A 24,808-nucleotide genomic window follows, 5' to 3' on the forward strand; every position below is an offset into this window, starting at 1 on the left:
CAGCCAAGAGTCACCCGCCAAGCAAGCACTGCTCCTTCTACTGGACTCATCAAATGGATGGAGGACGCTCCTTTATTTAAAACACTTACACTGCTACTGAAATGATGAACAAAATCTCAGCTCTTCATCTGCCACAGCGGGCCCAACGTCCAGGCTTTTGGTGGAGAACCCTAATTTTAAGCCCACACATGGACACCTTTTATGTTTTCGGAAGTAGATGCTAATTTACAGTCTGACTTTTCGTTAGAACATTTCTAAGACAGACTCAATAGGTATGAGAGTCGCCCCCAGTCTGGCCACACTCACACACCCCAGACCTAACCCTGGGCGAGCAGACCAGGGCCCAGGAGAAGAAGAGGGGCGGCAAAGCTCGCCTTTCCACTGTCCCCTCCTCCGGTGTGTTCAGCTGCTCCTGTCCCCTACCACGGCAACCTCTTGAAATGGCCACCCCCCCCGCCCCCACCGTCCCACTCCCTGGCCCTGAGCGCTCCACTTGAAACGTTCCTGTGGTTTTGCGTGGACTTCCCATGAAAACCACGGCATCAGGCACAGCTAACGCTGGGACGGGGACCTCACAGAGACCACCCTGGGAGCAGGCTAACCCTCCCACACTCACACACGGCAAAGAGCCACCCTTTGCCTTAACGTTTCTGAAACTTTGCTTCCTTGTGAAACTTCACTTAGGTTTATTGTCGGTTTTTAGGAATATCCTCTTTAAAACAGCGAGGTTACTTTCAGTTGGGAGGTATAAATGTGCGAGATACTGAAGAGAGGACTCAGAGGCAGCCTCACCTAAGTCCCCCACAGCTGAAGACTCTGGGAAAGGTGCCCAAGGAGACAGGAGTCTGGGGCGGCAGTGGGAGCAGCTCTACCCGACGCGGCATGGGCCGGGGCCGCCGCTCCGGTACCGCGGGCTACCTTCGTCTCTGGAACAGCTACCATCTCAGCTTCTGTACACTCAGACAAGTCCGCCTGTGGCCTCCCGTTTTGTTCCAGAGGCCCTCCTCGCAGCCACCTCCCCACCAGGCCCTAGTGTGGCATGTGGAAGGGGCGGTCACGGCAGTGACTCTGTGCATGGCATAGCCAAAGTCACCTCAACAACTGTCAGCTCCAATGACCAAAGCCCAGGGTGAATCAGCATTAGTCTGACCTTAGGAAATGAAGACATCCCGCGATAACAGCAGCATACTGAATCTGTACTCCTGCAGACAGACTACTGCCTGACCCTACGCTCTTTCAAAACAGGAGCCCCTTCCACTCCCCTCCTTCAGGAAGCTGTGGGCAGGCCCTCTTGGGAACTCTGCCCCCCAGCAGCGCTCCTCAGCGAGACCACAACAATGCTGACTACATCTGCCTCTGCCTGCTGGGCACCTTCCTGCCTCCCATGGGATGAGGCCCCCCCGACCCCAGCGCTGAGACACACTGCGTCGCCCCCTCCCCCTCTCCTGCACACACCCCTATTTACTCAGCTGAGGCTAAGTCTACGCTGCTCCTGTGGACATGGCATCGAGTCATCCCCATCAAAAAGGAAGGCGCCCCTTTCTCTGCTGGCTCCTAACGCACCCATCACGTGTCGGTCGCTGGCTGGCTACCAACTCAAAATCCATCATGCCATAATTTCAAACAAGTCTCCTAATCCTGACCATCAAAGACCTTCCAGGCTCGAGTCTTTACTTTGGGGAATGGCTTCTTGAACTAGGGTCACTTTTACACCACCGTTTTTCCACATTTTAAAATTTAGTGACTGGTGCTTTGAGAACCCTCATCAGTCCCGAGCTCCTCCACGTCCCTTAGGGACAGCGTGACTGAGGCCGTCCTGGAGGCCCCGTGTCCACGGAGTGTGAGCAGAGTTGCACCCCCAGCCACAGTCCAGTACCCGGAAGCGTCAGTCAAGCCCAGCGTGTGCCGCTTCTAGGGTTACTTTATCCCCACGCGCACAGTGCAGTCAAGAGGATTGCTTTTCATGCCGAAGCAAAATTTATACTTTTGGATAAAAATGGAATGATGGTGATTTTATTATTTTTATTGTTATAACCATTACTGTCACAATAGCGAACCACTAAGTCCTTGCAAGGCGCCAGGCACCCCAAGTGTTTTACATGCGTTACACTACTTAATGGTTTAGAACACAAGTATTAGTGAGAAACTCTCATTAAAGGAAAAACACACCTCAAGAGTCCACTCGGAATGAACCGAGTGTTACCGGCCTGGTAACTTGAAGAGCCCTCCCGCCTCTATGACCTGAAGGGCACGGAGGCCTTTCCTCACCATGCAAACATGCGGACACCCTGGGGCACACCACGTGGTCACCCAAGATTGAGACATTTAATATAATGGCTCATGTTCTACAAAAGCAACCAATGAAGAGGTTGGTGTAAATAACCTGATTATAGGACCCCCCCTAGATAAGGGTTATTGAATCAAAAGAGTTAAATGGTTCACAATGTTACTGTAAATGACATTTTTTCCCTACAAATTTACTATAGCTAGTGTCATAGTAAAACTGTTTAGTAAAAAAAGACAGAATCAAAAGTCTTCCTGCCTTTTATGTTGGAAATTAGTTTACTATCTACAGGATTGAATACATTCCGTTAGCAATGAGAACAGTCGACGAGGACTCTGTTTAATGTGTGCTGTTTGTTCTTTGTTTTTGAAGGTACAGGTGCTGACATTTTTTTCAATAAAAATTCAGTAAGTTATGAACTAGAGGAGAACAATGACCTCTAACGGGATGGACCTCTTCAGTGTGCTGTCCTTGTCACACGCCCAGGACAGCCCCTGATTGAGGGCATCCTTTCAACTTGAAATCTACATTGACCACTGGAATATGAATGTGTTTCTGTTATGAGATGAATGTGATTGGTTAAATGGCCTTGATTAGGTATCTTACCTTGGTCTTAAAATTTGTTATCTGTTTTCTTCATTGTATGTGCTATTAAGACCAGTAAAAACAGATTATCACACATCTTCCATAACTGATTGTGAAAGCAATGCCACTGAGTGTGCACGATGACACGCCGCCTGCAGCAGACATCTTGGAAAATTACATCATTTTAAGTGCAGTACAGAGCAGCTGAGTTCAAATCCAACTTGGCTGATGTGGGCTCCCATAAAAGCTGTTACCAGTAAAGGCGAAAAAAATAAGAATTTGCTCTACTAAGGGAATAAGAAATGAAATTACAAAACACTTAAATCACATTAATTACTTCCCAGGCCTTTGTCATGCAAGTGTGTGATTTTAATCTGTCCTCCTCATTAGGGGATGCAGTACTACTGTGGAATAACTATTCTAATGTAAGGTTTTATTGATCACATATACCTTGTTTGAGAGGAATTTAGACCACAACACGACCTAAAATGTCTTGAAACACCAACCCTATGAAAATTCCTTATTTTAATCAATGGTATTGAAAGGAGAGAATATAAACATGCAAAGGGTATGCGACTCACCCCGAATAAGGGGCCAGTCTGAGCCCTGCAAACAGCAGCCCCATGGTCGCCCAGTGCCCACCAGAACCGGACCTAGCGGCTTCTAGAATGTTTCTTTATAACACTACGCTTTGTCTCTCGTGCTAAAAGGCACTTAGCCTGGCAGGCGTTGTAAATGTGCACTGTAGTTCAGTAGTGTTAACACAGAAACAGACAAGCCTTCTTGTTCACCTAAAGCGGTTTTAATAAAAATGAACTCTAATGTGAGATGTATATAAGCCGCACAAAAGTGGCCTGATAGAAAAAGCCTAGTAATTTAAATGTTTTTTACGTAAGGAACAGAACGCACACTATGGAATCTATGTATCACCTTCAAACTGCAAAATGGTGTATGATTTTAACGTATTTAATATATAATATAAATGTATTTAATAATCTATTTCTGAAGTTCTAAAGAATTAAAAATCAATTAAGCCTAATGATTGTAAAATGCTTCATCTAAGTCTCCCCAAGTTCAGAACAAAGGTCTAAGCCAGGAAGATGAAACTCATCCTGGTCAAAACCAATGTCAGACCGTCAGGTGTGTCTGACAAACATGTTTTACCCTCTACCCGCCATACTGGCCCCGCGGTGAGCTGCTCTAGATTCACGTCTCTAACCCACACGACTCATGACCAGGAACAACAGACAAGATCTCAGCGGCCTCAGTGTTTTTCTTTTGATGGTATCTGACAACAGTGGAAGTAAAAACTCCACCAAATAAGTGGGCCAAAATATGATGCTAGAAAAACTCATTAAAAAGTGTTTTAAACAAACTGCCTTAAGTGAAAGGGTCTATGGAACTGAAACTTTTAGTATTCCTCTTTAGAATTGCAGACCACCTTTTATTTAACTTTTTAGGATGTTAATCTGAACTTGGACAAGAAAAATAGGAAAAATGTTTTGTATAGAATTTGCCTTTTCATGTTTCAGTAAGCTCCCAGGAGCTCAGCAAAGAATTCTTCCTGCATTGTCTTGACCATGCCCAAATTTAAGAAATGTTCAGTTACCTACACCCACTAAGACTGGCCGAGAGCCCCACCCCACACCGCCCCGAGGCCCCTGCACGCCTGCGAGAGCAGATGCCCACCCCCAAAGGCCTGGCCCCCTCTAATGGGCATAAGCACCTGATGCTGAGAGAGCAGGGGACGCCCCGTCCCCACCACGGACCACAGTGGAGACCGTGTCAGAAGTACCACCTTCTGACCCACTCCCTGCCTCACTACCCTGTTCCGAAAAAGCCCAAGGTGAGCATCTCTTCACAGATAGTCTAAAAACAGGACTCACGTCTACAATGAGAAAAAGAATCACAGGGAACAAAATAACAAGAAATTAAGACTCGACAATAAGCTCCTTGGGTAGTCTCTAAAGCTGGGAATCCCAGACTCCCTCTGGACAAAAAAGGGTCATACCTACATTCTGAGGCTGTTTTTCATTTTGTTTTTATTAACGGCAAAGACTTCAGATTTGATGATGCTCTAGATGTTACGATACAGTGATGTGTGAGAGCCTCAAACAGCTACAATTTCACTAGCGGATACTTTCCGAGTCCAGAAAAGAGGAGTCACATTACCACGGCAGTCCTGACTCACCTCGACACTCAGGGACCTAAAAACATGCCAGAATTTAAAGGACCAAAGCTGTGGACCCAAAGTCACGGAATGCACAAGGCATGTGCACAGCATGTGGGCCCTGCCATCCCGCTGTGTGAGCACACCAGCCCCGTGGGCAGCCCCGCTGACGCTGTCAGGTTAGGACCGGGTGAAAAATCACAGAACCAACATCTTGAAGACAGATTTCAAGCACAATTAAAAGCATCAATACTGAAGTACAGCCACGTACATTTACGCATACACCGTGTGCGTATTTCTCTCTGAAATAGACACAGCTCAGAGCACCTAACCTCCCTGTGTCTGTGGAGAACACCCGTGTCACGCTGATTAAGTCTGACCTTTATCACACTTCAATGTGGGTAACTAAACGGCCTTTGTGTGAGTGCGTGATGATCACTATTATTATGATTTTACCTCATTCTCAGTTAAGGATGCAGAAGGAGAAGAGCTTTTGCTAAAGGCGAGCGACGCAGACGCCGCTGCGGGGGCCCGGTGCCGCTTCTTCAGGGGTTTGCAGGCGTCAGACAGATGTTTTGTGGCTGTAAGATAATTTTGGTTTATAAAGTAAAGTTTGAAACCTTAAACCCTCAACCTCTTTCCTGCTTTAAAAGTACCCCGCTAATAAATGAAGTTTCTGAAGATGGATTTTCTGGGCTTAACTTTTTGTTGTGGAAAAATCAGGGCTGATGAGCTGGACAGTGAACTCCCATGTCCCCCTGCCCAGACCCCAAAGCCCCGCCTGGGCCACACCAGTCCACCCACACCTGGTGCCACGTCCCCCTGCCACTTCTTCTGCAGATCCCAGACATGTCATTTTACCCATGGGAAGCTAGAGCACCTCTGCACGGAAAGTTTGAATGCAGCCACAATAGCACTATCACACTTAAAAGTAACAACCCTTTCTATCATCAAATGTCCACTCAGTGTTCAAATTGTTCACAAACGTCTGTTTTTTTAAAACAGTCTGTTCAATTAATTTTTAAAAACCAGTACAGCTCTTTGTGCAAAATAAGGGAAACAGAGCCATTTCCAATCTTCACTTACTCTGATTTTTATTTTCCTTTCTTATTACGATTTGGAGATGGTAAGCTTTCTTTAATGAACTACCAGACAGATACATCAAAAAGATAATTAATGAAAAGGTAAAAAGTGACCTGATGCCCCCTTCATTGTTTTGACAATTATTTTTCACAAACATTTTAAGCTCGTTTCTTCAACATGTAAAACAGAAATAACCAGTCATTACTTTTACTTTTTAGCTAATATACATGGAGAATTGGGTACTAAAAATAGTGGAATTTACAGCAACAACTGGTATCATCAAGTCAGAAACCTGGACATTTGTGATTCGAATCACTTCTCTAATATAATTTAAACTGAAAACAATAAAGCCAAGTAGAAGTCAGCAGAAGAGTGACTTCAATGACACTTAGCTGACCATGAAAACAACTTCACACTAAAGCAGTTTACCTTTAACTGCACGAGAACCTCCTCCCCACCTCACCCTCTAGGTTCCAGCTTCCTGCTCACACGCTCACCCCTGGCTCCACCTCCCCCCCAAAGCGGGGTGCTCCCCGAGGACAGGACCAGGCCGGCCGCCCACCGCCAGCCCAGGGGACCTGGAAGGAGTGCTGACCACATTACCTGCCTGGCTCTTGAGCGAGGAGGCTGCCTCGATGGCCTTGCAAGAGCCTGTGCGGGATGTTTTGTCTGTGAACGTCTCTCTCTGTTATAAAGGGGGGGGGGGGTGCGGAGGGAGGAAAGAAGGAAGGGAGAACAAAGAAAAAGAAAAAGAAAAAGGAAAGAAAGGGGAAAAGTCTCCAATGTGAACTCACACAGGCTGCTGAAAAGCCGTGTGACAGAAACGTCTTCCTGCGGAAGCATGCTCTGCGCAGACAGTTGGCGGTTGTGGCTGCCCAGCTGACACCCTCTTCGTCACTGGGCCGATTCTCCCCTGCCTGCCCCCACCCCAACTCTGACAGCCGCTGGGAGGGAGGGGCAGGGGCCGGGCCAAATCTGACCTAACCAGCCACTCTGAGAACCTCAGATGCGACTCCTGGACAGGCTACCAAAGGTCCTCTGGGTTCAGAGCACAGCGACCTGGAGGGAGCCCAGCCCATGAGAAGTGCGCCCGGTTCACTCCAGCCCACCAGGCAGACCATTTCCAACCCTGAGACAAGCCCCAGACAAAGCTCACAAACAAAGATCATCCGAAAGCACATTTCACAACAGAAAAAGAGCACACACACAAAAATATCATGAACATTGGTCTGGCGCTCAGAATTCAAATAATGTAGTCTGGACAGCACTGGGGCACCCCTGCCTCACAGCCACCCTGCTTCCCAGGAGGCCGAGTTTGCCCCGGACTCCAGCAGGGATGGGTCACAAGACCGTGGACAAAGTAATAGGTGCCCAGCACTGGGAATGCTACCTGGCCCATCCAAGTGCTCAAAGCATATTAGGAATTATACCCGATATGGCTTACAAACTTAGGTTTATAAAAACCAAAACAAACACTACTCTCTTTAAAAATCATCTGCTATTTCCTGAGCTACTAGTTAGTAAAATTTCTAGCTACTTAATGTGAATTTTGATATTTCAAATGTCCAGGGTCACACACATTTTTTTTTTTTTAGGTAAATCCTTTATACAAATATTTCAAAGCAACCAGTGTCAGCATGACTGTCAGTAAAGGACCACTTCAACGGCAGGCGGCCAGAGGAGAAACTGAATATGTGCTCCCAGGTTATCTGCACACATCAGTGTTACCTAGCTCATTGCTGGACACCTGACAGGTGCCCCGGGAGAATGCTCTCCTGTCCATGAAAATGGGGTGGGGCCGCCTGCTCTCCTGAACTGCAAATATGCCTTTAAAGAAATAAGACAGATGACGTGATGGCCACATATTTATGCTTGAGCAATATGTGAGATTTATTTTCCATTCTTCGAAATAAAACAATAAAAAGAACTTCTTAATTTAGATCACTAAAAGATAGTTCAGGGAATTCCCTGACTGTCGAGTAGTTAGGACTCCACACTTTCACTGCCAAGGGCCCAGGTTTGATACCTGGTTGGGGAAACTAGGATCCCACAAGCCGCACGGTGCAGCCAAAAAAAAAAAAAAAAAAAAAAAGGGAAGAGTTTGAAGTTATAATCAAAATCATAAATCAGAGTACAGCTACACTGCCAGAACGACTATTAAATAAACATAAACTCAAATGTAAGGTACAAAGTCTAACCTCTCAGTTCACAAAGAGGTTAACCGGCATCCAAATTGGAGAGTGCACCGGCAGAGCCCACATTCTCTACACACAGGGGCACGCACGCCAGACACAGGTCCTCTGAAGGTCTGACCCTTGGTCAGTTTCATGCTCCTCCAGGTACCAGGCAAGCTCTGCCCCTTGACACTGGCTGGCACCAGCTAGAGCTGTGAGGTCCCGTGGCTGCCTTTACAAAAGCTGGGCCTTTATATCAATACTTTTTTGTTGTATCAAACAGGCCTACACAGCCTGCTTAGTATTCACATTAAGTAAATAATAATATGAATTACTAATAAATGGAATGAGTTCATAAAACCTATTTCAATGCCTTTAATGGATTTTTTAACTTCTTATGAAGAATAACATATAGTGGATTTTGATGTTCTCCTGACAACTCATTACTTACACACTGAATAATATGCCCTACATTCAAGAGTCATTTTAAGTATACAATTTTGTTGAATCTAAACATCAAGAATTATTTAGTGTTGGGATGTGTTAAATTCCCTGGCAGATAAAAACTCCCCCTCCTCAGCGGCCTTCTCGAAGAAGCTCCAAGGGGAAAGCCAGCCCCAGCCTCCACCTGACGCCTGCAGAGGACGCCTCCCCGCATCCCGCCTGCGGCCCGGGGGAACTGGTTCCTGCAGCCAGGCCCACCCAGGACGTAATTACCTTCCGAAGACTGTGCCTGTCGGTCCTGAGTCTCTTCCTGGGAGCGTCCTCAACTTCAGCATCTTCTATAGGGTCCTGTGTCCTCTTCGTGTGGTTTCTTTTTTTCCCATTTAAGTTACCTTGGAATGGGGATGGGGGAAACTTACATGAAAAACCCTCCACAAGCTGTCCTCTAGAGCACTGAGCAGCTGCCCAGCGCCTTCAGCATGTAGATCCAGCAGTGATGGGCCTCCTGAAACCCTGTTCATTTCCAGGGCCTAAGTACCACAGGTCAAATCTCTCTGCACTTTCCAAATGGCAAGTAGAAAATCCTTATCTCATCTAGGGATTATTATATTGGTATCTGTTACATTTTAATGTACTATAGCATTAAATCTAAATATAACCCAGTATTTTTACAAAATCCGTTAACACATTTCCTTAAAGAAGCATCTTAAGTGAAACAATCCATGTGCATCTGCAAAATAAGCACCTTCTACATGTTTGCTTAACTGTGCCACATGTTAGGTGTCCTCAGGGAGACCACCTAATCTGAGACTTAAGGTGTCTGAACAGTACTGACAGAAAAACAAGACGTAAAGTAAGAATGCAGATTCTAGAGAGAGAACTAATTTGAACACGCCAAGGTTTATTTAATACAAATCCAGTGTCTCCATTTGCAGGACTGCTTTACAGAGGTTCAGGGTTTGCTCCTGGACTGTTCACCAAACATCTCCTGGGAGGGCAGTGTTGTCCTCAAACCCTACGGAGGGGGGTGGAGCACGCTGGCCAGGAGGCTCAGTTCCCTGCATCCAGCAGCCCTGGGCTGACACGGGCCCGGGGCTCCGCCTCAGGTCCAGGCCCAACATTGCAAGAGAAGAGCAGAACCGGAGCGCTGGCCTCACCAGCTGCCAGTACCAGACTGGCGTAAGCCGGCCTGAGAGTGGCCTTCACTAAGCTCTGGGCCGGCCTCAAGGGAACACCAGGAGAGGCCTGTGGAGCGGTGGCTGTGGATCCACGGACCTGCCAGCACCTCCTCGGCACGTGTGCACTAGGTAGAGCCCCCAGGGGAGGTGAAGTTGCAGTCCTTCGCCCTTTACGTAAGGACCTCCCCGTGCCAGGATGAGGCAGTGGTCATTTGTTACAGAGATGAGCAAGATGGGCATCTGTCTGAATTCCTAACACCGAAAGGATAGGACAGCTGACACCATGGCCTGACCCATCATCTTGGGGTCCCTGAGAGGGAGGGCTCGAGGCCTGCAGAGCAAACACACAGCTGACACACACTGGGGGCAGGGACCACCCATGCTCCTGTCTGCCAAGTACTCGGGGACAGTGACAAAGCGGGACACACAATCAAGTCACACTGACTCTTCAAGGGTAAGGTGAATCTGGCTTCAATAAAACCTGACTATTCTTAAATCAGCAGTCACTGAAAAGGGACACTTCTCTGGATTTAGCGTACTGATGAAGAGTCTGGTAAACTTTTGCCTTTTAAAGAAAATACACAAAATCCTAAACATCCTCCCTATTCTAAATCGTAGTATTTGCAACAAACCCTGAACAACTTGAATGAAATTCACTATTGATATCATTAGATGGTTGCTGTGGAGTTCTAGAAAGCCCTAAAATCAAGATGGGAACACGTGTGAACAGAACAGGAAGGCAACACGGATGGAGGCCACCTCGGTGCTGACCAAGCTCGTGCCCACGAAGCTCGTGCCCATAAAGCACCCTGTCAGGCAAGTCTGGAGGCCTCTCCACAACTCTTCAATGACGAGCCTTGAGAGATGCAGAATTCTTTTGTATACCCAAACTGATACCCAAACACATCACACTTATCTTCCCATTACAGGTGTCAGTTTCCCACAGGCACAGAGGACACACCCAACCGTGGTGACCTGTCTTCCCCAGAGCTCACAGCATTAAGCTTCCCTTCTCTTACCATAGCCCAGGGCAGAGCGGCACTTTTTGTTTTTTCGCCCTGAAGGCCTAAGAACCAGAGGCTACCCACATTCAACGTCAGTCCACAGTCACCCTCCTCACGCTGCGAGCTCTCAGGCCCACAGGCTGTGAACGGCCAGCCCCAGGGCCAGAGCCCCTGCCCTCGGTGGGAAGCCCCCCACAAGGTGCAGGCGCAGCCCCAGCCGGGATGGCAGCCTCGCTGCAGGACAAAGACCTGAGGTCTGACCCCGGCCCGTCACGGAGCCTCCGGCCCTGGAGGCCGCCTGGACTCTGTGCCTCCCTTCTGCTCCCTCACCGCACCTCCCCCACTGGCTGCAGGGGCAGGAGAGCGAGGGGCCCGGAGGGCCACAGAGGATTCCACGGAACAGCTCTGGCGACAACGAGCAAGGAGACCAGGCAGCAGAGGTTGCTTTACTGTGACGGCTGCACTCGGGTCAGAGCCGGAGCGCAGGCCGCCACACGGCACACGCCACGGCTACGCAGAGGACATGAGCACAGAGCTACGGTTACCAGAGTCTTCTTCAGACGGGGACGGGGCCACGAGGGCGAACTTGGTGTGATAGCGTGCTTTCTGTTTCTCATTGAGCATGTTCCACTGGGACCCAAGCAGCTCTTCGATCTCCTCGGCGGGGGCGTCCGGGTGCTCAGCGACAACCTGCGGACACAGGAAAGGTACGATGGGAAGGCCGGACGCCCGAACTCACACAACGCGGCGCACGGCCCCTGGCTACCCAGCACGTGGCACTCTCACTCCCACGTCATGGAACTACGTCCCATAAAGGCTTCAAACTAAAAATAGTGTTTAACTGATGTTGTAACTCATTGAAAACAGCGCTGGTGGAAACAATTCCAGCTGTATTTGTGTAAATGCGGGAAATGATAAGTGGTAAGAGAAAAAGTACACTTTTCCAAAATCACTAAACTGTTGGTAACTTGCAATTTCCTAGGCACCCTTGAGTAGACAGCAGGAGGAAACAAAGCCTCTGGGTACAGGGGCGAGCCCTTGGCTGGCTTTCTCGCCGGCCGTAGCACCAACCCTCCTTCTTTCGGGTCCGTGTTCAGGAGGGCGTAGACGTGGCCGAGGAGCCCCGCCCCGCTGCACCCTGAGACAGCCACTCCTCACAGCCGGGACACAGAGCTCCCCGGCCCTGCAGCACACGGGAAATGCAGATACTCAGGCCCCACTCCAGGGACGCGCATCTTCACAAGGTCTCCAGAAGAGCCCCATCACTGGGTTGTGAGGAGTGGGTCCGGGCCGTGCACTGTGATAATCGGGTGGGGGGGTGTAAAACTAGGGTGCTCAGGTCCCTGCCAAGGTCGCTCCAACCCAGCGGGCCCGGTTCTGCTATTTTAAAGGCTTCCCATGGGTTTCTAATGTGCCCCGACTTTGAGAACCACCAATAGCAGGGTGCGAGGTCCATAAACCACAGCCACAGAGCAGATCTGACCCACCTTCCTGTTTCATATGGCCTATGAACTAAGAATTGAGTTAACATTTTTAAATGTTGAAAAAAATCGGGGAATCCCCTGATGGTCCGATGGTTAGGACTCAGCGCTTTCACTGCCGAGGGCGCAGGTTCATTCCCCGGTCAGGGAACTAAGATCCCGCAAGCCACACGGCGTGGCCAAAAAAAAAAAAAAAAATCAGAGGAAAAATATTTCATAGCACCTAACAATTAGAGGAAATTTGAGCATCAGTGTCCACAGTAAAATTTTCTCTGAACTCGGCCGCAGGCATGAACTCCCAAGTCCTCCGTGGCTGTTTTCAAGCTATGACAGCAGAGCTGAGGAAGTGCAACAGAGACCTCTGTGCCCCAGGCCCTTCCAAGAAAGCTTTGCCGACTGAGTCAGAGCACTGGCTGCTGGCTTGGGAGCCAGACCCCAGGTTCAATGTGGCTCATCCGCCACAGCTTTGAGAAGTAACTTGGGTAAGGGAAGGTGTGTCTCCACTGCTCTCTGTGATGGACTTATCGTGACACTTCATCAGTGAGTTCCTGTCACCACCTGGACCTACTATTTGCCCAGCCAACACGGCAAGCTCTGCCCCCAAATGCAAGCCCCAATCCACAACTCCACCCCACAGATGGCTTCGTACGGCCTCCAGGGTCCCCGCGCCTCACCATGCCCACCTTGGCCTGCCGGACACCAGCACCCCAGCAACTCTGCACGTCGAAGCCCGGCTCCGGCTCCCGCGCTCCCCCGGGGTCTCCTCGGCATCCCTGTTCCCATCCTGCGCCTGCCTGGGTGTCTCCAGCCCCACACACGCCTGCTCCCTCCTCTCAACTTGGGGCACCCTCCCCTCCCGCCCAGCCTGCCTGCCACCCCTCCCGCGGCCCCCAACACTTCCAGCATCAAGGATCTGAGACCCTCGCGGCAAAGGCTTCCGTGCAGAGCTGCAGATCCAAGACTCCTGGAGCACAGCACATGCATCTGCGGGGCTGTCGCCCAGCCCAGGCCACGGCGTCCCCGATCAGAATGAAGGGTAATGTAAGTGCTCGCAGCTGCTTCCCCAAACAGGACTCCGAAGCCCCGGAGGTCACCCTTCCCCTCACACCTGAAGCCCGTGCCAGGCTGGCCAGCTCCGCTCCTGCACGTCCTGTGCCCGCCCACCCTTCCTGGCTCTCCATCCTGTCCGCTCCCTGCTGACACTCCATCCCAGAGGGCCTCCTTCCTGCAACCAGAGGGCCCCCCGCCCAGGCCGCCGCAGGTGGGACTCCTGCCGCCACGTGCCAGCCAGGCAGAGGTGCACCCACTCCTGTCAGCCCGCGCCCGTGCACATGAGCCACACGCCGGACGGCCCCCGCAGGCTGGGCACACAGCAGGTTGGACCCCCTGACTGCACAGGCCCACGCTCCCAGAGACCTCCCCCTCCGCATGCCGGCTGCAGGTATCCTTTCAGCTCTCAGCCCGGCGCTGCCCGCTTGCACCCTTGCAAGCAGCGCTCCGCCAGGACAGGAGATGCGCCGGCCACAGCCGCCGCCGGCCCGCGGTGCCCGCCTCCTGGGAGCGCCCAGGCGTTTTCACCCTCACCTCTGCTGGGACCACGAGGGCTACGACTGCTCACCCCAACGCACAGGTCTCATGAGGACGTCACACAGCACAACCGCTACAGGCTCTGCACACGGGCACAGTCGGGGCCGGGTCCCGGTCTGCTTCCCGCCTGTGTCACTTCACCGCGGAGGGGTGGCTTTACCTCCTCGCGCTCAGCCAGGAGACAGGGTTCGCTGTGCCGTCACGAGAGCCGAACGGTTCCTCACGACAGCGTACTGGCAAGGTCTCCGACACGTGGAGCACTCCACCGCGGCCACCGCTGTGTTTCTGACAAACCGTTTCAGACACGCGACAGTATGGACAAGCAGCCTGCACCACGGCTGGCGCCCCGCAGGGGAGGAGGGGGTCGGAGGAAGCAGGCCCCGCATGCAGCAAGGCGGTGAGGCGCCCGCGCGGCGGGGGAGGCGGCGGCTGTCCTGGCAGAACGCTTCTGCAGGCAGGTGTCCAAGCGCAGCCTGGTCAGGAGCAAGAGCAGCTCCCGGAAGATGCCTCAGAAAGAGCTCCACCGCGTGCCGACAGACTCGGCGGCCCGCGAAGCTGCTCACAGCTCACCCAGAACCTGAGCACCAACTGCGACGTGCGCATCTGCTCCGACAAGTCCTGGACCCTGACAGGCAGCATCCCTAGCCCCGCTGCCAGCCTCTTCGCCAGCAGGAGCTGCAGGGCAGCAGCCGGAGGACCCGTCCACCACGCCCATGCCTGCTGCTCTTCCTCGGCTCCCTCGCAGCCTCCTCTGCTCACCCAGGCCCCTGTCCTCTCCTGTCCCTCAGACCTTCTCCTGACCATTGCTGAACAGGCGGAGGGGGGCTGTTCCTTTGTGAGGGTCTCGGTCCCTGGAGCCAGCAGGCCCTGGCCCCTCTGTGACGATGCTGTTTGGGGACCCAAGAGCTGCCCCTCCTGTTCAGTCCATCTACCCTTCCAACCTCTGACTCCCCTGCCTGATCCTGGGCCTCCCCTGACCTTGGAGGTCGGCTGGCTGCCTCAGGCCTCCCGGCTCCAGCAGCACTCAGCCCCTCTGCGGGGAGGGGAGACGTGCAGGGACCGCCCTCCAGCTGCCCCTGGGCCTGGGAACAGCTAAGCAGGGTGGAGCCCCTCCCTCCTCCTCAGCCACTGAAATGGGCAACAAAGGCTGGATTTGGGGTTTGTGTCCCTTTGTTATGTTCATTAAAGCCTTTCCACTCCTTGGGAAAAAAAAATATGGAAAACCAAATACCCACAAACCCACACAGCTAAAATGTCACCAGCACGACCTGGGACTCTGTGGGCTCCTCAGAGGTTGCTCTCCCTACCCCCGGCCTCTCACACGTCTTCTGAGAGCCTCCCACAAGCCTCGCCTCCTAGTCCTCAGGCCTCCCTCCTGCCGTCCGGCAGAGCCACAGGACGGTGCAGACACGGCCACACAGGACTTCCAAGTCTAGGGCGCAGAAGGCCTCCACCCTGCCTGCTGTGACCACCTGCCGGGAGCACGACTGGCCCCTGAGTGGAGTGCGGCACCTTGCAGGAAGGTCCCCTGGCCCACTCCGGCCTTCAGATGAGGCTGCAGCCCCAGCTGACACCCTAACTGACCTCATGAGAGACCCTGAGGCAGCACCACCCAGCTAAGCTGCTCCCCAACTCCCGACCCAGCAATGCGTGTTGTTGTCTTAAGGCACTAAGCTTTGCGGTGACCTGTTACACAGCAACAGACACCTAATACAAATGTTCATGCAGAGCTGAGACCTAAAACAGGGGTGCAACTCTAATGAAGCTGTAAAAATCAGGGTCAGAGAAAGTGGGAAGAGGCTTCAGAAATCGGAAACAGGCAAAAAACATCTGCTGGTAAAAGTGCTACCAACACTGGTGCCTTAGTCAACTCTCTCCCCTCGCGGGAGGCTTCACCCAGCCGCTCTCACCTCCTTGTGTGCAAACCACACACGGGCATGGCACAGCTGCTGGCAGCTGTCTACCAGCCCCGCCAGCTCCTCACGGGCCATGGGCCCATCTCCCAGCATGTGCCTCTCCCCCACCTCCATCCCCTGGAGCGGGATTCAGGAGCAGAGGGAGTTGCACGTCCAAGCTAAGCCTGCTGGACGAAGACGGACCATCAAAATGTGTTAACAAAGAGCTCAACCCGTTTCAAGAAGCTCTTCATTTGCAAGAAGAAAGCTGGAAATGTACAGCAAAAAAAAGTCGGCAAGTGGCAACCAAATGTCCTTGACAGTCACAGTCTTCTATCTAGTAACCCCAGAAAAGGAGGCTCCATCCACTCTGTCCCTCAAGGGCTGGCCAAGCTTTTAACCAATTAACAACCAAACAGAAACCATCCTTGGGTGCACCACCACTCTCCAAAAAGAAAGAAACCCCTAGAAAGACCCAGATTATTCTACAGGATGGAATCAGGGAGCAGCTCCCTCAATTCAAGTCTAGAATTACTCATTACAGAACCAGCGCAAACACACTTGTTAATAACAGGTAAAGAATCCTAGTAGCCATCACTTTTCTGACAACATGGAATTATCAAAGCCCACCAGCACCCAAACCCAGACAGGAGGGGAAGGGCTCATGGGGCTCGCCCCCCACAAAGACTAGGGAGAGGCAGCAGAACTGAACCGTAACTGTGCACCTTCAGTTTGGTGTTTGAACTGAGCATGATGCCCACGGCAAAGCTGTGCAGAACAGGCTCTGGAGGGATGCTCAAGGGCAGAGAGGCCGTGCTGTGAGCTGCAGGGGGTCTGGGTGCACAGCACAGCCCCACGCTGCCGCCTCTGGCGTACAGCTTATCAGCAATCTCCGCAGCAATAAACTCCTTGGTACGTATCGCAGTGCTGGAAGGGTTGATGGAGAGCAAGTTGGTTCCGCAAAAGTAAAAAGGGTGGTGGTCTTTGGAAAGTGGTCTGAATTCTCCTTCACACTTTCAACGAGTGGAGATTGCGCGGAGATACGAAGGGACCAGGAAGAGGCCGAGTGCGCCGGCTGGCGCTGCTGAGCTGTCACGGCCACGCCCTGCTCCCGGCGTCTGAGAGCAGGGCTCCTCCCCAGGCGTGATGGGGGTCCAGCTGCAAACACGGGCGTCACACAGCCTGACCTTACAGCTCGCACCTCACCCACAGTAGGCCCAGCGCGGTAAGTGTACGCTGCTCCGTGCTCCAGCTGGTCCCCACCCACAGACCCCCACCAGGTGTCAGCACCTGGACAGAGGCACGGACCTGGAGCTACACCCAGACTCTGCGTGGATGCAGGTAGGCAGGTAGGCAAAACAAAGCAGTAGGCACGTTGCACTTTTCACACTTTCGGTGACGGGATCTGCACACCCTTCAGCAACGTGCTCTCCTCCTGGACGCCCGGTAAGTCTAGAGTCAGGCGGCAGGATGCGCCACCATCTGCCGTTTACTTCCACAGCGTCGTATGGCTCTGCGCGCTGTGCTGCCTCCTTGGGCGCAAGGGCAAGACTCTTCAAGGGTAAATACCTTGCAGTGAACTTACAAAACAGAGAATGTGCACCTTCAATTTCACTAGATGTTGCTAAATTTCTCTTGAAACTAGGTGTAAGGAATGATCCTCTGCCAGTCCTGCATGGGGATTCCCACTTGCGGCTTCATCTCCTTGACCACAGAGGCGCTGGGCTTGTGTCCACTCGCCTCACTGTGACCGTGGCACGTGGTTCCCTGCTGTTCCTGGGCTCAGCAGCCTCTCTTTGTGGACTCGCTGGCCATCCAGGTTCTTCTGTAAACTGTCCTTCTCAAAGCCTTTCCACTCTGTCCTTCAGGGTCGCTTGAGCTCTGCACACACAGCTTTCATCTCATTTTAACGCAGCTCCTTTATGATCAGTCTGCCTTAAGAAACCCTCCCCTGCAAAGAGACAAAGCTCTTCTCCCATGGCGGCCCAGTGCTGACCTCACCAGTGTGGTCCCAGTGCCTGTCCTAAGCAGCCGGCCCACTCAGCTGGCCAGCAGTCCTTTCCCATCTGCCTCCACACGCTTGCGAGTCTGCTTCTGGATTCTGCTCTGTACAGTTTTCAGTAACAGAACTTCCTCTGTGTAGGGCAACTCCCCCAGCTGAGCTTCTCTTCAAACGTGGCTATGCTACCATCTACTTAAAAAGGCAAAGAAGTTCCCGTTGGGAGTTCTCCCAGGACGATCCTGGGTTTACAGTCTAACAGAGGAGAGATGACAACTTCCACTTCAGAGCACCGTTCTGAACACCGTGCCACCCCCTATTTACCTCTGTCTAGGTCTGCTAAAATATCAGCCATTTTTCTCCAAAGTTATACATATTCTGTCATATTGATCCCTTGGTACCTTATTTTGTTACTATCACAGACACTACATTTTTGGCGTTCCACCTCCTCTCTGTGTGTTGCTCTCATCTCTCCCGGTGCTGGGAACTCTTCCTGAGTCTCAAGGTCTCCTGTACCCTCCCCTGAGCCTCCACATGGACCACCTCCTTTACAGTCAGGCCTCTCTATTTTTTTCTCATCTTACTGTACTGCCAGTACTTTCACTACAACATTTAATGTCAGTGGTGACAGAAGGGTATCCTGCCTTGTTCATGATTAGAGAGAATGCTTCTACAGTTCCTTCAATACATGTGATGCTTAAAGTTTCTGATAATCACCCTTCAGCAGATTAAAGGAAGTTCCCTTCTAATCCTGGCTTGATGTGTATCAAAAAGCAATGACTTGGGACTTCCCTGGTGGTGCACTGGTTAAGAATCCACCTGCCAGTGCAGGGGACACGGGTTCGAGCCCTGGTCCGGGAAGATCCCACATGCCACGGAGCAACTAAGCCTGTGTGCCACAACTACTGGCCTGCACTCTAGAGCCCGCGGGCCACAACTACTGAGCCCGTGCTCTGTGCTCCGCAACAGGAGAAGCCACCACAATGAGAAGCACGTGCACCACAATGAAGGGTAGCCCCTTTCGCCGCAACTAGAGAAAGCCTGCGCGCAGGAACAGAGACCCAATGCAGCCAAAAATAGATAAATTAAAACAAACAAACAATGACTTCTGGAGAATTCCCTGGTGGTCCAGTGGTTAGGACTCTGCACTCTCACTGCCAACAGCCTAGGTTCAATCCCTGGTTGCGGAACTAAGATCCCACAAGTTGCGTGGCATGGCAGAAAAAGAAATGACTTTTATCAAATGCCTTTTCTCCACCTACTGAGATGATCATTTAATGTGCGACAGCAAATCACAATAACAGATTTTCTAACATTACACCTGCCTTACCTTCCTGAGAAAAGTCCCACCAACCCACTCACTTCAAGTAACAGTGAAGAACCAAAGATGGTGGCCTAATCCCTTTAGTTCTTTACAATGGAATCAAGCCCGGACCATGTCCAAAGAGACGGTTCAGCCTATAAAAATGATTAAGAATGCTAGTCAAATGTTTTCGCCACTGACCCAGTACTGCCCTTCAAACGCCACGGTGCCAGTGGCTGCGTGAGGTTCTATAAGTGCCTCCTGGAGAAGACGCTAGCCCAGGACCAGATGTCCAGGATAAGGCCGAGCTTCCAGCAACGAGCAGCCCGCCTCCCGCTGTCCCTGTGGGAGTATGTTCGTAACCCGGAGTGCAAAGGCAAATATCTTTGCTCCCAAGTGTTAAAATGGCCATTCCCTAACAACACTTGCTTATTAGATGTAAAGTCTACAGAGGGCTTGCTACAGACTGTGCTGATAATGCTGAGAAACAGGTGATTCTGCACTGCGAGGGATGCCCCTCAAATGCAGAAACTCCCCAGAATGAAAACACAACAACTTAGAAGCCATCACAACACCGACCTCGTCCCTGTGCTTTTGACAGAAGACCAGAAACTGGGACGCCGCATCGCCCTTCCTGCTTCTCGGAGTGGAGGCCATGGCCTTCTTCCTCCCTGGAGGAGACCCCACTCCTCGCTTGGGCTCGGCCTCTGCTGTCTTTTGAGGAGTGTTCTTTCCTGTCCCCGGGTCACTGTCTTGGTTCTCAGCAGAGCAGGACAGCTGGGCTCTCCGTCTCCTCTTGACAGGAATGCCCACTTCCCTCGTGGACTTGGGGCTGTCAGCAGCTTCTTCCCTGACTCCTGAGAACCCTACCATTTCTCCCAGAGACTCCACAGCAACGCCTGCCTCCTTGGCCACGTGGGGGTTGAGATGGAGCTGGTCCCCCACGTAAAGGAAGGTGAACTTGGCTTTCCTCTCCTCTACTGACATGCTTGCAGCTGCTTCTGCCTGAATGATGCCCATTGCCCACTGGGCCCTCAATTTCCCTGAAATAGGTTTCAACAGCTGAAAAGAGAACATAAGATATTGTAAGTTTCATTATATAAACATAAAAGTTAACCCACTTTAAAGAAGAATACTTTTAAAATTTCAGATAAATATAGAAATCAAAAACTACAAAAACCCATTAACTCGAAGGTTTTTGACAGAGTTCAGACCAGTAAAACTCTACTGTTTCTTTAAACTAGAAATCAATTCCAATTACATTTAACTAACACTCGTATATAATATTATATACATGTTTATATATAGATATATATAAAGGAAAACAAAAATTATAAAACAAATTATCTTTGGGAGTCATCAAAGGAGTAAAAAGGATAACCTGTGTCTCTAAAGAAACCTGCCATATTGTATAACACAGCACACTTGGCAAAAGTAAACAGTGACAGACATAAGAAGCCGTTACAACATTTCAACCAACCACAAGTTCAAAACAAGATAAATAATTAAGAATAAAAATAAAAGTTTTGGTCTAAAATTATACTTAAGGAACATCTATCACCTTAATTTTCTCAGCTTTCGTGGGTGCCTGCTTGGCACTTTCCTGGCATAATTTTTCAAACTGTCCTTCTCCTTCAAAAGCTACAAGGCTCTTCTCAAATATCCAAGCTCTTTCTGGGGCATCACCAAAGAACTGTACGTGATACTGGCGTGCACTCTTTTTCTGACCTAGTTTTTAAAATAAAATGTTAGAACTTGAAAGTTGGAATTTGGGATGAAATTAGGCAAATCTATTAATAATTACTGATATAAAGTTAGGAGCTGCTTTGAAGTTGTTTTATTGGGTGCTGTTGGAATCCGTTAACCTCAAAATAAACCCTGCTCTTTTTCTCCCCACCACACTCCACCCCAAAAGGGGAAACACATTTACGAGACTGAGATGAGGTTCAAAACCGACTGGGAAAGAATGCTGACCAGATTTACTCCTCATCCCCTCCCTTCCAAGAGCCACTGAAGAAGACCCCAAATAAATAAGACGAGAGAGGACAATAGCAAAAGGGGACCGGGCAGCAGTGAGGGGACACAGGCTACTGTTCACAGCCTGGGTTCAAATCCCAGCCCTCCCACATACCAGCCGGGTGGCCCTGGGCCGGCCACTCACTCACAGCGCTCAGAGGGGGAATAAGGGCATCGATGACCTCCCAGGGCAGCCAGGAGGCCACAGAGTAACCCCTCATATGTGCACCGCTGTTACTCTTAGCAGGAAGAAGCCACATCCTCAGTGCAGACAGAAGGAACCTGAGTGAGGAAAGTGTCTACCTGGTCCCCAAAAGGAGGAGTGCCAGATTTGGCTGGGGTGGAGTGAGGTTGAAAACAGCTGGTTCAAAGGTCAGATCTCTGTGCCAAGTTGGGAAAGAAAGGCAGATCTCCATTGGGGAAATGCCAGTCCCTGTTCCCTCACACAGAGCACTGGCCACAAAATATCACAGGACACTCCCTAGAGAACCAGCGCACCAGAGGAAAAACCTCTCCACTGTGTCTTTTCTCCAAAAGTTGGAGATTCCCCCAACTAAGCGACCACCAGCCAGCCAGACCCCGTAAGATAAGCTAACAGTCTCCCTACACACGGGCTGCAGGCAGCTGAGTGTAGCCCTCTCAGACACAAGCGCAGCACCAAGGTCTGCCCCCGCAGGACCCAGAGAAGCCTCTAACATGAATGATTCCAAAATACACAGAAATAAACAGTCTCTGCAGGACCACAGACACTACGCCAGGAAGAGATGACACCTGACAAAGAAGAACTCTAGTTTGCTATGAGAAGAGAACAAAGAAAAAGAAAGCACTATGAGAAATTTTAAAATACAGTCATGAAAATAAAACTCAAGAAGAAAGCTTGGGGCTTCCCTGGTGGCACAGTGGTTAAGAATCTGCCTGCCAATGCAGGGGACACGGGTTCAAGCCCTGGTCTGGGAAGATCCCACAAGCTGCAGAGCAACGAAGCCCGTGCACCACAGCTACTGAGCCTGCGCTCTAGAGCCCACAAGCCACAACTACTGAGGCCGTGTGCCACAACTACTGAGCCTGCGCTCTAGAGCCCGTGTGCCACAACTACTGAAGCCCGCGCGCCTAGAGTCTGTGCACTGCAACGAAGAGTAGCCCCCGCTTGCCCCGACTAGAGAAAGCCCACGCACAGCAACAAAGACCCAACGCAGCCAAAACTTAATTAATTAATTAATTAATTAATTAATTAAGGGGAAAAAAGAAGAAAGCTTGGATGGAAAGTTAAGAATAAAATAACATTAAAGAAAAAAGAAGTTAAGAAATCTCCCAGAAAGAAGAAAAAGATTAAAATGAAAAAATCTACTCTCATAAGAAACCCACAGGGTCAATCCAGGAGGTATGATACCCAAATAACTGGCCTTTTAGAGAGAGAAACAGAGAAACTCATCAGAGAATTAACAACACAAGAGCACGTCTCAGAACTAAAACCCCCCTAAGTGCCTCATCCAATGGGTGACCCACATCAGGGCACATCTTTGTGACATTCAAGCTATTGGGGGAGGGGAAGAGAACAGCTTCCATGTTCATGAAATGAGAAATAGAACGGCAAGGTACTTCAGGAGCAACTCTGGATGCTAGAAGGAAATGGAGTAATACCTTCAAAATTCCTAGAAGAATTATTTTCAACATAAAATTCTACACCTAGCCAAACCATTAATTGAGTGAGAGGATAGTGAAGTAGCATCCTCCGAACCACAGGAACTCAAATTTATCAATACCCACCATTTACACTTTCTTAGGATGCCAAAAATGTACTCCAACAAAAAAGGAAAACTGACCAAGGAAGAGCACAATGTGGCACCATGGAAAACAATGCATGTAACTCAGTAAAGCATCTTAAAGAAAGTCTAAGATTACTACTATGCAAAAGACAGAGTGCCAGTAATACAGTTAGGTAGGAGAAAGGGAGATTCTAGGAGAGAGCTCCAAGGGAAGAAAAGATGAGAGGAAAGAATTCTTCCACACTGAAAGAAAATCTTGGCAGCAAGGAAAAAGGTTAAAAAATGAGATCCAAGAAGCAGAAAAGGAACACGGGAACCAAACATAGGTTTTTATTTTTTCCCCCAATCGGAAAAACTAACTACATAGCAGGATGAGTTTTAAGGACAAAGAAATAAATACTTGAAAAAAATTAAAGCTGTATGGACAGCAAAGTATACAATTTTAAAAGAAAGGCAATAATTAACTCCAGGAAAAACAAAAGGTTGTATAAGAAAGAAAATGCAATTAAAGAACACAGCTCAGTTTTTCACTGAATGATACTTACATAGTCAAAATTATGTGAACAACTACGTTTGATGTAATAAAAACAGTGAGTTAATTATATGGGGAGGATGAAAGGGAAAGAAACAGGAAATGATTGAAGAGGTCAATCTTCATTTTCCATAACAGAAAGTCAAAAGAAAACACCTAAATGATAAATCAAAAAATAGTTCAAACTGGAAGAAAATGTTTACAGTTAAAAACAATTACTTCTGGGGAGGGAAGGGGACTGTTTTTCACTATTAACCTCTCAGTACAATCTGACTTGTTTATAAGTGTGTATACTTCTTTGATTTTAAAACAGCTAAGATTCAAAAATATGTCAAGAGATTTATGTCTGCTTCAATTATTTTAATACTTTGAAAGAACTTCCCTTGGTCATAAAAATGAATATAAATATATGTCATAGCAGTTTGCAAAATGAAGAAAAACCTATTACAGTACACATGATGAAATAATATGAACGCACATCATTTTTTAAAATAAATAGTTAATGACACAGAAAAAATGCTCCTTACATGTCAGCTGGAAAAAAAAGCAGAGGAGAACATGGTAGGCTGATCCTAAGTTTATAAAATTAATTAAACGTTTCTGAAGTTCTTTCCTGCCTGGAAATTTGGTAACACATGTAACCCAACTTTCTTGTATTTTTAAGGTTTTTTTTTCTAATCCATATGAATTTTCTTTTGGTCCAAAATTGACAGGTGAATCACTCATTTTTACCACCGTAATTAACCAACTGTCCCAGCACCATTTATTAGTAACCCTTCCTTCCTGTGACTTCTGATGTTCATCAATCATGGTCGGTATGAAAACATTTATCACTGATGCCCCACCCACACTCCCTTCTAAGAGAATGTGGCCTCCACCAATAGCCCAGGAACCTAATTTTGTACTATGTTCGTTTCCTCCCCAACACAGCACATTAGACACAAGGTGGCCCCTTACCCCCTGGGCTAGACTGAGCCAGAGTCTCTGTCCAGATTCTGTGGGGCCTTTGAGTTGACAACAGCCATTCATGCATGCAGAATGGACCCCACAAAGAGATAAGGCTGCCTCAGCGCTGCAGATACAGAGAGGAAGAGAAGCCACAACAATGCAACCGAGGCCAGGTGTCTACAGAAGCAAGGGTCAAAATCACAAGGACAAAAGGCCACAGAATTCCACAGGAAACAAAGAACAAGGATCACCACCTGAGTTTCCTGGTTCAGTCCCTGGGGGTCCAGAGCCCCCAAAATAGGCAAAGCAGAAACTGACAAAATTTCAAGTAGAAAAAGGCACATCCATTATCACAGTGG

At 49.6% G+C, this 24,808-nt stretch overlaps 1 protein-coding gene across 7 annotated transcripts in view; it reads right to left on the reverse strand.

Annotated features, from left to right (window-relative positions):
• NSD2 (nuclear receptor binding SET domain protein 2) overlaps positions 1 to 24,808 on the reverse strand; it is a 77,199-nt gene that overhangs the window by 22,203 nt on the left and 30,188 nt on the right. For 6 of the 7 annotated variants that reach the window (XM_060106989.1, XM_060106997.1, XM_060106966.1 and 3 more), the window contains 6 exons: positions 20,749 to 20,915; positions 19,767 to 20,249; positions 11,468 to 11,612; positions 9,014 to 9,132; positions 6,726 to 6,807; positions 5,496 to 5,620 (listed from right to left, as the gene is read on the reverse strand). In XM_060106989.1, the coding sequence (XP_059962972.1) occupies positions 5,496 to 5,620; positions 6,726 to 6,807; positions 9,014 to 9,132; positions 11,468 to 11,612; positions 19,767 to 20,249; positions 20,749 to 20,915 (1,121 nt within the window). Of the gene's footprint in view, positions 1 to 1,991; positions 3,117 to 5,495; positions 5,621 to 6,725; positions 6,808 to 9,013; positions 9,133 to 11,467; positions 11,613 to 19,766; positions 20,250 to 20,748; positions 20,916 to 24,808 lie in introns of those variants that run through there. The other variant, XM_060107013.1, reaches the window with a different exon arrangement.

This window comes from Mesoplodon densirostris, chromosome 1 (genome assembly GCF_025265405.1).
Source record: "Mesoplodon densirostris isolate mMesDen1 chromosome 1, mMesDen1 primary haplotype, whole genome shotgun sequence".
Taxonomy (NCBI): Eukaryota; Metazoa; Chordata; class Mammalia; order Artiodactyla; family Ziphiidae; genus Mesoplodon; species Mesoplodon densirostris.